At 55.9% G+C, this 16,907-nt stretch overlaps 1 protein-coding gene across 6 annotated transcripts in view; it reads left to right on the top strand.

Annotated features, from left to right (window-relative positions):
* The window catches only part of ANK1 (ankyrin 1), a 245,260-nt gene that overhangs the window by 187,109 nt on the left and 41,244 nt on the right, over positions 1-16,907 (top strand). For 5 of the 6 annotated variants that reach the window (XM_024986486.2, XM_059882374.1, XM_024986487.2 and 2 more), the window contains exons 18-32: positions 1,108-1,206; positions 3,409-3,507; positions 4,234-4,332; positions 5,411-5,503; positions 6,010-6,082; positions 6,833-6,856; positions 8,241-8,334; positions 9,729-9,807; positions 11,846-11,943; positions 12,029-12,253; positions 13,396-13,550; positions 13,838-14,049; positions 14,548-14,752; positions 15,039-15,135; positions 15,395-15,623. In XM_024986486.2, coding sequence (XP_024842254.1) covers positions 1,108-1,206; positions 3,409-3,507; positions 4,234-4,332; positions 5,411-5,503; positions 6,010-6,082; positions 6,833-6,856; positions 8,241-8,334; positions 9,729-9,807; positions 11,846-11,943; positions 12,029-12,253; positions 13,396-13,550; positions 13,838-14,049; positions 14,548-14,752; positions 15,039-15,135; positions 15,395-15,623 — 1,881 coding nt within the window. The remainder of the gene's footprint in view (positions 1-1,107; positions 1,207-3,408; positions 3,508-4,233; positions 4,333-5,410; positions 5,504-6,009; positions 6,083-6,832; positions 6,857-8,240; positions 8,335-9,728; positions 9,808-11,845; positions 11,944-12,028; positions 12,254-13,395; positions 13,551-13,837; positions 14,050-14,547; positions 14,753-15,038; positions 15,136-15,394; positions 15,624-16,907) is intronic. The other variant, XM_024986485.2, reaches the window with a different exon arrangement.

The raw sequence follows: 16,907 nt of genomic DNA, 5'->3' as shown, positions 1-16,907 counted from the left end.
CCTGGGCCTCCCGTCAGCTGGGGGGAAAGGACAGATGGTAGGGGAGGATGAGTGGAGTTTCTGGAGAGGGGGCAGCCCTGTTTGCCTCACGGTTAGTAAGGCTTGTAGAGTCAGATACAGGAGATAGAAGGCTTTCCTGGCATTTTTGTGTGAGTGCCCACATATCAAACAAGATTTCTGGAGTATTATTATCCTTGTGAGACAGATGGACTTCCCTGGTAGCTCGGATGGTAAAGAGTCCACCTATAATGCTGGAAACCTGGGTTCGATCCCTGGGTCAGAAAGATCCCCTGGAGAAGGGAATGGGGCTACCCACTCCAGTATTCTTGCCTGGAAAATTCCATGGACAGAGGAGCCTGGCGGGCTACAGTCCATGGGGTCGCAAAGAGTCGGACACAACTGAGCGACTGACACTATACTATGCCCTGTGAGAAGGATGTGATAAGAGCTCCAAGAATCTGGCTTTTTTTGGTCCCAGCAGGATCTTCTATCGTTTCATCCTTTTTCCAGTGAAGCACTGGCTGGGTGTGCGGAGCACAGACTGCATTTACATGGCACATCTTGTTTTACAACGTGTTTTTGTCTCTGTTTTCTCAAGCGAGCCTTCCTTTGCCCTTGAAATTTGTCAGTGATAATCCCTATTTTCTCAATAAGCAAACCAAGACATTGAAGCTCATCTCAAGTCATGGAAATAAGAAATGTTACCACTGAAATGGACAATAAAGTTCATGTAGTTCAGATATCAGCAAACTATGGCCTGAAGGCCAAATCTGGCCCACAACTTGTTTGTATAAATAAAGTTTTATTGGAACACAGCCATGCCCATTTGTTTACCTGTTGGCACGCATGCTTTCTCACTATAACTGATGCAGTTAAGCCCAAAATATTGATGATCTGGCTCTTAGCAGAAGCCATTGCTGACCTCTGGTTTAGTTCAACCACTTCATGTTTTCGCTAAGGATGTGGCGGCCTAGAAGAGCTTGCCCAAGGTCAAACAGCCGGTTGGTGGCTACAGAGCCAAGTTTGACTCCCAAACCTCAGTGCTTTCCCAGCATGACCCAGAACTCTATCTTGGCTGCAAACTGATGAACTTCTTTTCCTTCCCAGAGTGGACTCACTCCCCTCCATCTGGTCGCACAAGAAGGCCACATTCCAGTGGCAGACGTGCTGATCAAACACGGTGTCACGGTGGACGCCACCACCCGGGTAAGTACCACAGCCTGCATCCTGTCCACACCTTCCCCCTGCGCCCACGGGCCTGCCCGCTCTGGCCTCCCTCACTGGTCCATCCCAGGAGTTTGGAAACCCCAAGGCCACCATGGCCCATTCTTGTCTGCCACTTCCTAGGGGCCGAAGTGGACCCCAGGCCAGTGGACTCACTTTCCAGTGGGGAGTTTAAGAAGTTGGTTAGAACTTTGAGCCTCTGTAGTGAGTCACGATTCCAATCTCTGTCTTACATGAGCCAGGTGTCAAAATGTCAGGCTTCCCTGGATGTACTGGAGAATTCCATGCCTTCTAGTCTGGCATTTGGCTCGGATTGGTCAGCATTCCTTGAGCCTCTGTGTGCAGAGGGTTGGTGGGGGTATGGGGGGGCGGCTCTGGGGTGGGGGATGGAGAACAACCCAGTGCCCAGCACACAGTGGATTCTGCTTCGAGGCACCTGCAGATGATGTAAGAGGCAGGAAGGGACAGTGGGTGTGATGTCCGATGCGAGGAGGGCACTAGTGAGCCAGAGGGAGCATAGAGGGAGGAGAGGGTCTCTCCATTTGGTGGGAAAAGGAGGCTTCCTGGAAGAGGCATCATTTTGTTCCTTTTCACTGCAAGGCAAGTGTATTAAATGAAACAGACAAAGCAACACCCCTCCAACCCCAGCCCCCTCCAGAGCCCACCCGGAACACCAGTCGGCAGTGTGACATTAAAGGCTCCCAGAAAAATCCGAGACATATTTTATCCCCAACTGCCTAAAGCCTCTACAGGAACCTGCTTAAAACCCAAGAATGTTCTGGATCTTTGAGGTCCTCTCGCCAGCCCAGTTTAGTCTTTTGGGATCTTGCCCTGAGAGATCCTATACTGTGAGTTAGAACTTGTTGCTGCTTTTGTTCAGTGGCTAAGTCTTGTCCAACTCTGCGTCCCCACGCACTGCGGCACACCAGGCTTCCCTGCCCTTCACCATCTCCCGGAGTTTGTTCAAGCTCATGTCCATTGAGTCAGAGATGCCATCCAACCGTCTCATCCTCTGTCACCCCCTTCTCCTGCTCTCAATCTTCCCCAGCATAAGGGCCTTTTCCTGTGAGTCGTTTCTTCGCATTACGTGGCCAAAGTACTGCCGGTTCAGCTTCAGCATCAGTCCTTCCAATGAATATTCAGGGTTGATTTCCTTTAGGATGGACTGGTGTGACCTCCTTGCTTTCCAGTGGACTCTTAAGAATCTTCTCCAACACCACAGTTGGAAAGCATCAGTTCCTCAGTGCTCAGCCTTCCTTATGGTCCAACTCTCACATCCGTACATGACTACTGGAAAAACCATAGCTTTGGCTAGACGGATCTTTGTTAGACCTTAGAGATCTCAAAGCCAGCCCATCACTTCAGGTCCAGCCTGCAGGGTCTGGATCCAGATGGTCTCTGGGATTAGGCTCCGCAGGACACTTAGGGGCCTGGAGAGCCTTGGCCTGTCAGCCTGTGGAGGGAGCACTAAGATATTCAGCAGAACAGCTTCCTTGAGAATTATCTCCTCTGCGGACAAAATTCAAGTGAATAAATACACAAAGTCCACTCATTTCAAGCCATGGCCAGTTCCTACCATCATGGTACATGACTGTACCACCTGGTAGCCCAGATAGCAGGGCAAGGCGGGTCTTGTCCGGGTCAGCGGGGACCTCCTTCTCATGCAAGGCCCCTGCCCTCCCAGCTTCCCCTGCTCTCCAAGTGACCCTTCTTGGCTTCTGTAGCACGGTCTCTCCCGCCTTTCCTCCTCCATCTTTGCTCCCCGCTCCCCACCCTCTTTTCTGAACTCCCTGTAAATATTGCCTCAGTTCCGTGAGCCCCACTTTTTTCTTGCCATACTTCATCTGGGTGTATGGCACCCATGGGTGCCTCCTTGCCAGGCCCTCTTCCCCAGACCCAGGGCCGGTTTTCCCATTACCCGCTTGGCTACCCGCCTTGAGTCTCTCCTGATCACCTCATGCTGCTCTTGCCCGACACCAAGCCCTGTGCCCCTCCCAGGCCCCTGGCCTCCGACAGCCTAGACAGCTGACCCCAGGGAACTGCTGCCAGCCTTGCCAAGGCCTCCTCATCCATTTTCCCCTTTACCGCTGTTACCGTGCGAGTTTCCTTCTCGTCCAGCTCAGAGTGTCTTGTGTTGTCCCCAGAAGCCCTGCCAGTCACCCTCTCTCCTCTCTTACTTTCCAGATGGGTTACACTCCACTCCACGTGGCCAGTCATTACGGGAACATCAAACTGGTGAAGTTTCTGCTACAGCACAAGGCAGACGTCAATGCCAAGACCAAGGTATGGGGATGCCCGAGACAGAGACACACTGGGACCACCCCACTTTGCTTCAGGGCTTGCACCTGGACAAACATCTCCTCCAGCAACAAAATTACAAAGAATCTATAAGGGACTAAAAATAACCTCGTACCTGAGCAGCTGGGGCAAGTCATGGACGACAAGATACACAGAGACCAAAAACCCAACTGCCACTTATAAAGAGCCGGGAGCAAAAACAGGCTGTCAGAACCAAAAGCAGGGTCCTGTGCATGCCCCCTGCATGCAATACCATCCAAAGGCAAACCGCCTGAGTCACCCCTCCAGCCTGACCCTTGGACCCGCCCCTACCATGACTCCATGTCAGGAACCAGCTTGTCCCTTCCCCCTGGGGAGCAAGCAAGGGATCCTGTTACTTGTTTTCAACCCCCCATCCCCGCTGCAGCAGGGGCCCCAGTAAAGCCTTGCCTGAGTTTCTTGTCTGTCCTCTGATCAATTTCTATTGACTGGAAAAGCCGAGGACCCTGGTCGGTAACAAGACCAGTGCCAAACAGAGGCACCTAGAATCACTCTGGGCACACGTGGGGCTCCGCCACAATTTTCAGCTTTGACGCTGGAGGAAGAAATGGGGAAAACGCTTTTTTAATTTTTTTACTTTGCATACAGAAGACATAGGCTCTGTGGTGGGTGGGCAGTGCTAGCTCATTTCTGTTGCTAGCTCATCCTCCCAAACGTCTACCCGCTTTACAGCTCGGATACAGCCCCTTGCATCAGGCGGCTCAACAGGGCCATACGGACATTGTGACACTGCTTCTCAAACATGGTGCTTCCCCAAACGAGGTCAGCTCGGTGAGTACCGCCCGGGGTCCTGATCCAGAGAGCTGCTCTCACGGGGGCCGCTGAGACGTCCCTTCACGTCACGGGGGAAGCTCAGGTCAGCCTCCAGTGTGTCTGGGGCCCGAACAGGCTCCCAGGGGCAAGGGGCCTCCGTCCGGAAGGTGGAAGTTTATCCTAGAAGCATCGCTTACCCTCCCCCTTTTATTTTTATTTAAATGCTGTCAAAACCCTCCACAAAATCCCTGCTAAAATCTGTGAAGCTGTTCTCAGTGTGACGAGAGTGAGCAGAACCAAATGTCTTGGGTGGGTCCTGATGTTTGGGGTTCTCGGGGTCTTCAGCCACGTCAGCGGTCACTGTTCAGAGGTCACTTCCTCCCCGGGCAGTGGGACTGTCAGAGATACTGGCTTATCTCCGTGACTGCTTCCAGCTTGGATAGCGTGAGGACCTTTGATTGTTGCTGTGGTTGCTGAAGCCATAGCTGTGGATGGGGCCCAGTCTGCATGGGGTAGACCCTGGAAGCAGAGAACTTTGAAAGGGCATGGGTTCAATCCCTGGTCAGGGAACTGAGGTCCCATATGCCATGTGATATGGCCAAAAAGTTAAAAAAAGAAAAAAGAAGGAAAGCCTCATTATCCATTTCGTTTCAGTTAGTTCTTCCCTTTAAAATCAGAGTAGAAATTTGCTCCTCCCTTATTTTCTGGTGACGTGATTTCCGGCTGGCCTGAAAAGAGTTCACTGAAGTGTGTGGGTTCTTTGAACTGTTTCCATGATCAGTAACTGACACCCGAAGACCCAGCCTTGGGAGCCATGGGCAGTACCACCCGGGGCCCTCTTATTCCTGCAACCCCAGCTGGTGTCTCCCCGACCCTGACCTTCCCACTGCCTCCCTCTTGGCCGCTCTTGACTTCGGTGGCGAGATCTCCTCTGAACACCCAGCACTGGCAGTTTAAGTACCCCAGCACCCCGTCTCCTTGAGCACCACTGACCACACCTGTCTGGGTGCACACGTGTGCAGGGTCTTGCTCCGGGGGTGAATGACTGGGGTGTGGGTCTGGGCTGATCACGCCGTCTGTCTGCTCTTCTCCCCAGAATGGAACCACGCCTCTGGCCATAGCCAAGCGCTTGGGCTACATTTCTGTAACAGACGTGCTCAAGGTTGTCACCGACGAAACCACTGTCCAGGTACATCTACTCCTCCCCTGCACACCCACCTCAGACACGCACAGCCTGCAGGATGCCCCAGGGGGTGCCCTGGGAAGTGGAGCGTGTTCTGGAGTCCTGGGATTCCTGAGGGAAGCTTGAAGCCCAAAGAATTGAGGGTTGGGGGTGCAGTGCGGGGTTGGCGGGGGCGGGATGGAGGGCGGGATGGAGGGCGGTTCCTCCTCCATCAGGTGGGGCTTTACTGCCACCTGGTGGCCAGAAGAGTTGGGGCGTTGACCAGACCAAGGGGTGGCCCAGATGGAGTTGAGGGTAGGAACCAGGCAACCAGAAGCTGGAGTTCCGTTCATCTCCCTCTATGGTTCCTGCCAGACGCCAGAGACACTCTTAGCTGTCCTTTTCCTCATCTGGGACAAACCTCACTTCTTATCTCCTTCCGGTCTCCACTGTCATAACCAGATAACTGCTGGCTGGGTGAAAGGGCCCACTGCTGTGTTGGGGTTGAATTCCTCGCTTTTTTCTCTTTTCAGTTGATCACGGACAAGCACCGGATGAGCTTCCCAGAGACGGTGGATGAGATTCTGGATGTCTCTGAAGATGAAGGTACAGGCTGGGATCCATACCACGTGTGGGTCGAGTCAGGCTGAAGGGGACACTTGGGGCTCTGAACACTCACTCACGGGGCCTCTGGCCATCACCCCGGGTCACTAGGTCGTCAGAGTCGCAGCTGGACAGAACCAGTTTCTAATGATGCTGTCCGTTATCGAAAGGGCTTCTCTAATGTGATTTTAGGAGAAGGAAATCTACATCACAGAGATTAAAAATAGAAAATCCCAGAAAGTTGCATAAATACACGTGTGTTTGCATATAGCATCCCTGGAGTGTGATTCTGCTCAGATCAGCTCTCAGAGCCGCAAGGAACTGTCATAAAATTCCACCTGTGTGTTCCTTGTGCTTTGAAACAAATAGCAAGCTGTTTGATTTAAAACGCATAAGAATTCCTTTTCATCAGCTGCTCTTCAGACCACACGGTGCATCAGTCGGTTTTGGGGGTGGATCCATTATGAAATGACTGTATTCACTTCTGTGGGCCGCAGGGTACTTCTAGCACTTTTCCTGCCCCAAGTACACCTGTCTTCTCGCTGAAATTGGAAGAGAATCCTCATGATAAAGAAGGGTGGGGATGGACCAGATGATCTCTCTGGCCCCTTCCATCTTGGTAACCCAGGGGTTGTGTAGCTTGGTGGGCTAGGTGGTAAAAGCTCTCCTGAACGCCCTTGAATGAAACACCTCTCACTTTACCTGACTTCAATCCTGTCCTTCCTTAAACATGGCTCTTTCTTTGCTTTCCAGGAACTGCTCATATAACTATAATGGGTATGAAACTCTCTGTTCCCTGTGGTCCTTTCTCATGAGTGCATTTCACCCTCAGCAACCCAGGCTCTCACTAATCCACCCCTGCTTTCCATAACAATCAGAGCTTGACTCAAACAGGACTTTTCCGCCTGTAAGGTCCATGCCCTGGCGGGCGGCTCTGGCCAGTCCACATCTGTGTCTGTGCCACTTCCCCTGTGTCTGTGGTCATAACTGCATGAGCTGCTGTGGTTCCATCCTGTAGGCTCCTGATCACAAGGCCAGGAGGGGCCGCTGAGGGGCAGGAAAGGACTCTGCGAGGCCCAGGGCCCCCGCTCCAGGGCAAGGAGGACAGAGGATCAAAGAGGCAGAGTCGGGGTTGCAGACAGAGGTTGAACCTCCTGGCGATGGGCTTCGGGAATGCGGATTCAGCCTCTGAGGTTACATAAGTCCCTAGTGCCTCTCCAGACGGATGGGCTCTGTTCCACGGGGGTTTGTTCTTCTGTTGCATGTGATGTGGAAGAGAACAGAAGCACCTCTTTAGAGAAAGAGCACCCTCCACAAGGGCTGTTCTGAAGTGGAACTTGTCAGGCAAAGAAGGTTCCTTCCAGGTCTTCCCTGGTGGTCCAATGGTTAAGACTTTGCACTTCCAGAGCAGGGGGTGTGAGTTTGAGCCCTGGTCAGAGCTTCCCTGGTAGCTGAGCTGGTAAAGAATCCCCCTGCAATGTGGGAGATCTGGGTTCGATTCCTTGGTCAGGAAGATCCCCTGGTGAAGGGAATAGCTACCCACTCCAGTACTCTTGGGCTTTCCTGGTGGCTCAGCTGGTAAAGAATCCACCTGCAATGCAGGAGACCTGGGTTCGATTCCTGGGCTGGGAAGATGTAGGCTACTTACTCCAGTTTTCTTGGGCTTCCCTGGTGGCTCAGCTGGTAAAGAATCCCGCTGCAGTGCGGGAGACCCTAGTTTGATCCCTGGGTTGGGAAGATCCCCTGGAGGAGGGAAAGGCTACCCACTCCAGTATTCTGGCCTGGAGAATTCCATGGACCATATAGTCCATGGGGTCACAAAGAGTCGGACATGATTGAGCGACTTGCAGTTTCAGGGAACTAATCCCACATGTTGCGAGGCATGGCACCACCCCTCCCCACCACCCCCAAAAGGAAGAAAGTTCCTTCTGATTGAGTTATCTTCTCCAAAGCCTGGTGCAGTCTATGTTAGGGACTGGCCGCCCAGCTCCAGGGCTGTTGGTTGAAGATGAAGATGTTGCTATGGTCCCCTACGAGCATCAGAGACTTTGTCCCATGCCCTGGCTGGGGCGAGCGTTGAGAGGGGGAGCAGGAAAAACACTTTTTAAAAAGAAAGAGGGTATTTCCTTCCTATCACTCACTTAAACTTGTGTGGTTTCAGGGGAGGATCTTGGCCCCAGGGCAGAGAGGCCGGATGCCAGGGATGTAGATGAAGAGAAAGAGCTGCTGGATTTCGTGCCGAAGCTGGACCAAGTGTAAGAAATGCTCCCTTTGTGGGTGGGGAGGAGGTCTCCCTCCCCGGACTCAAGGTAGAAGATTCCGGAGCAGGGAGGTTCCAGGAAGCCTGGGCCTGGACAGAGAGCTGGTCCAGTGTCTTAGGATAAGCCAGCCCTGCACCAGGGGTGCCAGGCAGGGGCAGAGGTCCCCTCTAGAGCCTTCCACCCTCCCTGGGGTCCCTGCCTCCCACTGTTCCTCCTCCCCTCCCTCAGTGCTCTATCCACACCCCTCCCCCTTTCAAACACTCAGTTTTGCACTAGAAAAATCCACTGAGGGAGATCCCATTAGAAACCATTGTCAAAAAAGGGGTGGGTTATTATAGGATGGAGTTTCCCTGGTGGCTCAGAGGGTAAAGAATCTGCCTGCAATGTGGGAGACCCAGGTTCGATCCCTGGGTTGGGAAGATCCCCTGGAGGAGGGCACGGCAACCCACTCCAGTATTTTTGCCTGGAGAATCTCATGGACAGAGGAGCCTGGCGGGCTACAGTCCATGGGGTCGCAAAGAAGCAGATACAGCTGAGTGACTAACATACACACGTGTTATAGGATTATATGAAATCACATGTGTGAAATTTTGAAAATTGTAAAGCACCATAGAATTTAGAGAACCTTTCATTCAATTAAGAAATTTAAATAATAAGAAAGAAACTATTGCCAAGCTGAGCTCACAGGCCAGCCATGTCCCTCCATCAGCTGGTCCATTAGGGACTGTCCACAGAGGGTCTGCGCTGCCTGGCAGGTGTTCCTCATTCCTCCGGGAATGCAGTGAGCCGCTCCCAAGTGCATGTGTTGGCGCATGCAGGGATTCTGTGAACGAATGTGAAAGCAACAACTTTGTAGAAACACCGAGCCCTTTGGGGTTTTCTGAAAAGACAGTCATGTGCTGGCTTGCCCCAGGGCTTATGAGGGCCGTGGACCAAGGAGAAGGGAACCTGTGATTAGTATTACTGAACTTCAGTTAAAAACACAAAACTAAGACCTTGACCACAGAGAACCTACAGATGTATCTGGTAGAATGAAAACACACACCCAGTGGTCAGAATGAGATGTTACGGCCAGAGCGAGAGTTCCCTCAACAAGGGGACTAAGGCTACAGAACTGGGGTGGTGCGTGCAGGAAGACTTCCTGGAGGAGGCAGTCTTTCAACTCGGGCTCAAGACAGGCTCTGGGGATAGGCCTAGAGTGGAGAGGGGAGGCCAGGATGTAGCACCTGTGCCAGTGGGGTTCAGATGGTGGCGGCGGGGGGCGGGGGGTGGTCAGATTGGATAGGTGATCCTGGGGGTACAGAAATGTCTCACTGAGGTGCCCGGTGGAAGATGATGGGCTATGCAGAAGGATCGTGCCCTGATGTCCCAGTATCTTCGGCATACAGGGTAGAATCTCCAGCCATCCCGCGGATTCCCTGCGTCACACCTGAGACAGTGGTGATCAGAGCCGATGAGCCAGATCAGGTGAGACGCGTCCTTTCTCTTACTTCCTCTTGGCAGGGGAACAGATTCCCCAGGCAGTGATTGCTCTGAGATGACCTGAAGCGCAGGAAGAATTCATAAAGCTCACAGTACTTACCAAGCGCCGCAGAGCCCAGGTTTCAGTGTCTTCTGCGGCAGCTGTGCCCCCAGCAGTCATATAGCCCCAGCTCTTGGAGATCTGAGAGTCTGAGAGCCTGAGGGTGCCGGGATGCCCTCGTGCTAGTCTCTGTGGGGCTGAGAACTGGCAGCACAAGTTCTGGCTCCGAAGCCCATGTTCTCTTGCACACACGCCCTGAGCACACGCCGTCTGCACCCGTGGGGCCATGGGTCCCGGGACCAGAGAGGGAGCCCCAGGCTGCAGCTGCACTTCTGTGGAGCTGCGGGCAATTCCGGAACTTGGCACCTTTTTGTTTCACATCCGTAAAATGGGACAGTTTCTGCCTCACGTTCCTCAAGGGATTACTGGGAGCTTAAAAATACCAGTCCAGGTGGAAAGGGGATGTCAAGGAGAGCTGTCCCCAGTGTGGCCGTTACTCATTATAATACCCTATTTGTGGCTTCCCTCAATGCCGCTTGAATTTGTCCCCCAAATGGGTGGGATGGCTTAAAACAATGTAATGCTCCTTGATTTGATTTTTATGCCAGCTGGCACTTTTTTTCCCCCAGGGCAAAGGGGTTTTCTGGGATCAGAAGGAAGCAGTGTAGTGTTTAGAGGTTGGAAACGGCCGCCCTGAGCTTGGTCACTGAACCAGACCTGTCGGTTTTCCAGCAAAGGCTGGTCTCTTCCTCCACTCTGAAGGGATGTGTGTCTGAAAGCAGCGGCCGAAGCCCTCGACCCAAGTGTGGCATTGGGAGAGGATGGCTGTGACACGGTCCGGTCAGCCCTCCCACCCTAGGGCAGGGCTGTGACGGTGGTGTCATGCCGTGGAGCCGGGGGGGAGTTTGGGAGATACGGTCAGATACGGCCCTGGCACTGCCATGGCACATTCACCCGGTTCTTCCGAAGACGGCGACGAGAAAGCTCCAAGGGAACCCAGGTTCTGCTGTTCCCTGGCCAACCGTGCGCTCTCAGGCCCTGCTAAGTCATGAACCGAGTCAGCAGGGGCTTCCTGGAGTCCTGCCAGATGCCCTGGAGGGGACCCCATGTGGGAGCAGATGGTCCAGCTGGGGAGGGTCTCAGAACGCAGAGGTTTGACTACCCAAGGGCTCAGCAGCGTTGAGGGTGGGGGGAGCCCTTCCAGATCAGAGTCAAGGGCAAGGGTTCTCAGAGGAGGTGAGAGGTGGACGATGCACAGGGTGGTCCAGCGAAGGAGATGGATGTGGGCGCCTGGGCCGATGGAGATGCCAGAGAGAGGGTCAAGTTGAGAATAAAGCTGGAGGGGTAGAATCTGAACCGATGCTCTTCGTGAGTCCTCACGATGGACATGCCCTGGGCCGAGGCAGCCTGAGGTCCTGCAATTACAGCATCACTGTGAGGAGGGGGAGCCGTCCCATTTGCAGAGGAAGAAGCGGGAAGCTCCCCTGCCCCTGGGATGGGGGGGTCTGTTCTCTTTCCCTTGATGCCCCAGTTCACGTGGCTTGCCCAGAGCCGAGCAGCTCATAGGTGATGGTGTAGGCTCCGGCGCCAACTTACGTGTGAAAAGGAGCTGCGTGGAGCTCACATGGAAGGGTTCATGGGGCAGGGGGGGCAGGGGGCAGGCCGGAAGTGCATGTGGCACGTAAGCTGAGACTGAGGCTGGAACAGGAAGGAGGACTTGCTCCAGTGTCGGAAGCCTGGCCCAGGGTCTTGAGCCGAGGAGAAGCTGTGTAGGTCCCAGGAGGCCTGTGCTCCCTTTTAGACTCTGGGCGAGCTTTGTCCCAAAGGGTCAGTGAGTTCTAGGTAGCACCTCCTTCGCTGGGCTCTTGGTGGCTGGCTGAGCCTCCCTGGCCTCTGCGTGAGGTCCACTGGCCAGGACCACTGGCTGTGATCACCCGGGACCGTGGGTGATAACAGCTGGCCTTTCCCCCGCCCTGTCCCCAGGTGTCCAAAGAGTATGATGAAGACTCTCTGATCCCCAGCAGCCCGGCCACAGAGACCTCGGACAACATCAGCCCTGTAGCCAGCCCGGTGCACACGGGGTGAGTGCCCCGGGAGGGGCTGGCGGCCCTGGCCCCGCTCGCCCGCCCGCCGGGGAGAGGCCGACACGGACCCGCTGTGCCCTAGGTTCCTGGTGAGCTTCATGGTGGACGCCCGCGGGGGCTCCATGCGGGGCAGCCGGCACAACGGCCTGAGGGTGGTGGTCCCGCCGCGGACGTGCGCAGCGCCCACCCGCATCACCTGCCGCCTGGTGAAGCCCCAGAAGCTGCCCACGCCGCCGCCGCTGGCCGAGGAGGAGGGCCTGGCCAGCAGGGTCATCGCGCTGGGGCCCACGGGGGTCCAGTTTCTGAGGTGAGAGGTCGCTCCCCTGCCCCTGACCGGTCCCTGCCGCGCCCAGGCCGAGGAAAGGCGAGCCCGGAGTCCCCAGCCCGCCTGCTTTCTCTGTGTCCTGACTTGTCAGACCTAGAAGCCCCTGGGCTCCTAGGTACACGTAGGAGGCTGGTGCCTGGGGTGAGCTTAGCACCCTGAGGTCCTGGGTGACGCTCTTAGAAGGAGATGAAGACAGATACTTTGGAGGCCCCCCCGGGGTTTAGTTAAGTTCTGAAACGGTCTTCCTAGAAGACAGCCTTGCAGCCTTGTTCCCAAGGACAAGACTGATGGTTTCGGAGGCCCCCCTCATCTTTCCTGCCGCAGACCTGCTTCTCCTGGCAACCCTGCATCCTTCAGGCACCACGGGCTCCATGCTGGCACAGGCCTGGCCCAGGAGGCCCTGACCTCCCGTCTGCATCCATGGCCTGGCTTGCCCCCGCCCCCCCCGCCCGCCCCATCTTTCCTCCACCGACTGCAGAGCAGCTATAAACTTTCACGTTCATTTCCCCTTTAAATGTGACGCTCAAGGCTGTCCTTCACTTCCCTGGTGGCTCAGTGGTAAAGAATCTGCCTGCAGAGCAGGAGATGCAGGTTCGATCCTGGGGTCAGGAAGATCCCCTGGAGGAGGGCATGGCAACCTACTCCAGTATTCTTGCCTGGAGAATCCCATGGACAGAGGAAGCCTGGTGGGCTACAGCCCGTGGGGTTGCAAAGAGTCAGACACGACTCAGCAACTAAATAACAGCAATGACTACAACCATCCTCCCGAGGAAATGCCCCTGTCTAGGCTGACGGAGGAGGATGCTGAGGCTCAGAGGAGTTTGGTCCCCTGTCCAGGACATGGATGGGTTCTCAAAGTCAGGTCCAAGGTCAGGGTTATTCTGCCGAGCCTCAGCCGCATGGCCATGGCAGGACGCACCCTGTGAAGTGAGGTTGGGCCTGATGAGAGGGTCCTGGGGCATCTCGGGAACCTGAGGCAGGTCTGTCCGCTGGGAGAACCAGCCCATCCGGGGGGCTCCGCTGCCCCCTGCCTGCCTGCTCTTGCCTCCCAAGCCCACCGCCATCGCCCACATGGCACACACGCCTGCGTCCAGCCCCTCCCCTGTACCCTCTGTCCGCCCCAGCCCTGTCATCGTGGAGATCCCCCACTTCGCCTCCCAAGGCCGTGGGGACCGTGAGCTCGTGGTGCTGCGGAGTGAAAACGGCTCCGTGTGGAAGGAACACAAGAACCGCTATGGAGAGAGCTACCTGGACCAGATCCTCAATGGGATGGACGAAGGTGAGTAAGCCCCCAGGGGCCCAAGCAGCGCCTTCCTCCTGGAGGAGGGGGTTTGAGGCTGTGCTGGGGGTGGGCTGGCGGGGCCTCCTGGGGTGGGGGATGCCCTGAGAATCTAGGGACAGCCCAGCTCCCGCGCCGAGGCCCCCTGCAGCCTGGTCTCCTTATGCCGCTCCCTCGGGGCCTGGGCTCTCTCCCACCCCTGCAGGAGGGGGCCGCTGGAGCCAGGACGAGGGGCCCTGGGGGCCTGCGGGGATGACCAGCGGGCGGGCGTTTGTGTGTGGTTGCAGAACTGGGGAGTCTGGAGGAGCTGGAGAAGAAGCGCGTCTGCCGCATCGTCACCACCGACTTCCCCCTGTACTTCGTCATCATGTCGCGGCTCTACCAGGACTACGACACCATCGGCCCCGAGGGCGGCTCTCTGACGAGCAAGCTGGTGCCCCTGGTGCAGGCCACCTTCCCCGAGAACGCGGTCACCAAGAGGGTGAAGCTGGCCCTACAGGTGATGCATGCAGCCCCTCCTTGGCTGCTGGGGCCCCGTCAACCGGGACTGGGTTCAAGGTGTCAGGGCCCTCGGAGAAAGCCTGTGTCCTTGGAGATGGCCTTCGTGCCCCCCAGGACGTCTCTACCTGTTGGTCCACTGCCTAAAAAAATCCCGTCAGGGCTCTGATCTTAAGCTCAGAAGAGAGTTGGGTGGCCGGGATAGGGCAGATGCTCTGTTAAGTCGCAGGAAACCCTAGATGGCATGTTTAAACCACCGGGTCAGCACTGAGGAGAAGGCATGTGGCTCCCTGGATAGGAGCAAGGCCCCGAGGAGTGGGGAGCAGCAGGGAAACGGGGGTGGGGGCTCAGACAGGGGAGCTGGACAGGACATCAGGCAGGACAGCACCCCACCCCTGCCCCTGGGGGACCTTCAGGCCTGCCGGGACAGCCGCTCTCATCCCCGCCCATGAGCCCCTCGGCTGCTCCAGGCTGAGCATCCCCCTTGGGCACCTCGCAGGCCCAGCCTGTACCCGATGAGCTGGTCACCAAACTCCTGGGCAACCAGGCCACGTTCAGCCCCATCGTCACCGTGGAGCCGAGGCGCCGGAAGTTCCACCGCCCCATCGGCCTCCGCATCCCGCTGCCCCCGTCCTGGATGGACAACCCCCGAGACAGCGGGGAGGGGGACACCACCAGCCTGCGGCTGCTCTGCAGCGTCATCGGTGAGGGGCACCCCCTTTGTCCTGGTCCTGCCGTCTGGGGAGACGGGAGGAGATGGAGCTGGGGAGTGATGGGGCCCTCGGAGGGATGGGGGTTCTGCCTCCAGGTAGAGTCTCCCTGTCCCTGATGAGCCCCCAGACCCCAGAGGAGGGGGTCCTCCCAGAGGGGACGAGGTCACGGGGTGCAGGGTGGGGGGGTGGGGGGCTGGATTCAGGACCTCAGCCAGGTGTGCACGCCCTGCGTTGGCCTCTGGAGACGGTCCCCCAGCCCAGTCTACGCCTATGGCAGGAGGAACTGACCAGGCCCAATGGGAAGACATCACGGGGACCACCAAGCTCATCTATGCCAACGAGTGTGCCACCTTCACCACCAACGTCTCTGCCAGGTGAGACCCCACCCTGCAGCCTGACCCTGAGGCTCCCCGGGCCCTGCACGAGGTGGGTGGCGCTGCCCCCAGGGGCGGCCGCGCTCAGGCTGACCTTGTGCCGAGGGTCCTCCGCTGTCCCTCCCCTTCTCCACCTGAAAGTGCCACCCCCACCCCCACTGGGGCTGTCACCGCCCTGCTCATAGGCCATCCTGTTGGATGGAGGGGACGCCCCTGCCCCAGACACCTAGGGACAGGCTCAAGGCTGCCCTCCTTTCAGGTTCTGGCTGTCGGACTGCCCCAGGACGGCTGAAGCCGTGAACTTTGCCACCCAGCTGTACAAGGAACTGACCGCAGTGCCCTACATGGCCAAGTTTGTTATTTTCGCCAAGATGAATGACCTCCGGGAAGGGCGTCTGCGATGCTACTGCATGACGGATGACAAGGTGGACAAGACGCTGGAGCATCATGAGAACTTCGTGGAGGTGGCCCGGAGCAGGGACATCGAGGTAGGGGCCGGGCCCCCGCCCGGGCTCATGCCCTGAGGGGGCCGGCACCTCCAGGGGTCGGGGGGAGGTGGCGCTGGAACCCCAAGCCATCAGGAAGGCAGCCTCTGCAGAGGGGCTTCTGGGCATGTCCCTCTGAGTCCCTCTTGAAAAGCATCCTTGGGAGGCCGCCCCAAAGCTGAGGACACCGCCCTGCGTGTCTCAGGGAGGCAGCAGGCTGTCAGCCCAATGGTACTAAGAGCTGACGTTCATTAAAATCTTCACCTCCCAGATGCTATTAAAAGTGCTTGAGGGACTTCCTTGGTGGTCCAATGCTTACGACTTTACCTTCCAATGCCAGGGGCATGGGTTCGATCCCTGATCGGGGGACTAAGATCCCACATACCTCACAGCCCAGAATCCAAAACATAAAACAGTAGAGATATTGTAACAAATTCAATAAAGACTTTAAAAACGGTTCACATCAAAGACAAATCTTTAAAATTTTTTTAAAAAATAGAAAATAAAAAGACTCAAGTGACATCATCTCCCCTGACTCTTACAACGGAGTGTCCTGTTCTTATCCCCAGTTTACAGATGAGGAAATCGAGGCTTGGCAGATTAGGTAACCTGCCCAAGGTCACACAGCTGAGTTAATGGTAGAGAAAGGACTTGTCCTAATCTCTCAGCCACACCAGGGTTTGGGCGGTGCCCAGATGGGGAAGCAGGGGAGAGCTTGGGCAAATGGGAGACCTGTGACGTGCGGGGCCTTGGTGTGAAGCTGTCGCCCATCCTGGAGTCCTCACTTGGGTTAAGATGTGTAACAAGAAAGACTTTGGCCAAGGTCTGGCCTCAGAGGCTTTCCTGAGCCTTCCAGGGGTTCTGATGGGCCAGAAGGAGGAACCCAAGGCTGGGACCTGCCTCAAATGCTGTTTGGGGCACTAACCGGACAAAGGATTGTGTCTCTTTGGGCCTCAGTTTCCTCATCTGTCAAATGGGTTCTCAGTAACTTCTCCGTGGAAAGTATATACACAATAGGGATTGTTATTACCGTGGGTGAGATTAAAATACCGTGTGGTCTTTCTGGCACTCGCATAAATGAAACCTTGTTGGATGGATATTAAAAGAGAGAAATGCTTTCTGGAGCTGTATTATGATCTGCTAGTGGAGTTCTGAAGTCCTTTGATAAGCAGTGGTGATCAACCACACAGTGAGATGTGGAAAGTCCTGCTTATTATAAAAACCCTTTGAAGTAAAGAAGCATCTGCCGTGACCTTTCTAAAACCCTCCATAGAGCTTCCCAGGGCG

The sequence above is a fragment of the Bos taurus genome, chromosome 27 (assembly GCF_002263795.3).
Source record: "Bos taurus isolate L1 Dominette 01449 registration number 42190680 breed Hereford chromosome 27, ARS-UCD2.0, whole genome shotgun sequence".
Classification (NCBI taxonomy): Eukaryota; Metazoa; Chordata; class Mammalia; order Artiodactyla; family Bovidae; genus Bos; species Bos taurus.
The sequence above is the reverse complement of the archived record's forward strand: the minus strand, read 5'-3'. Positions and strand labels throughout refer to the sequence as shown.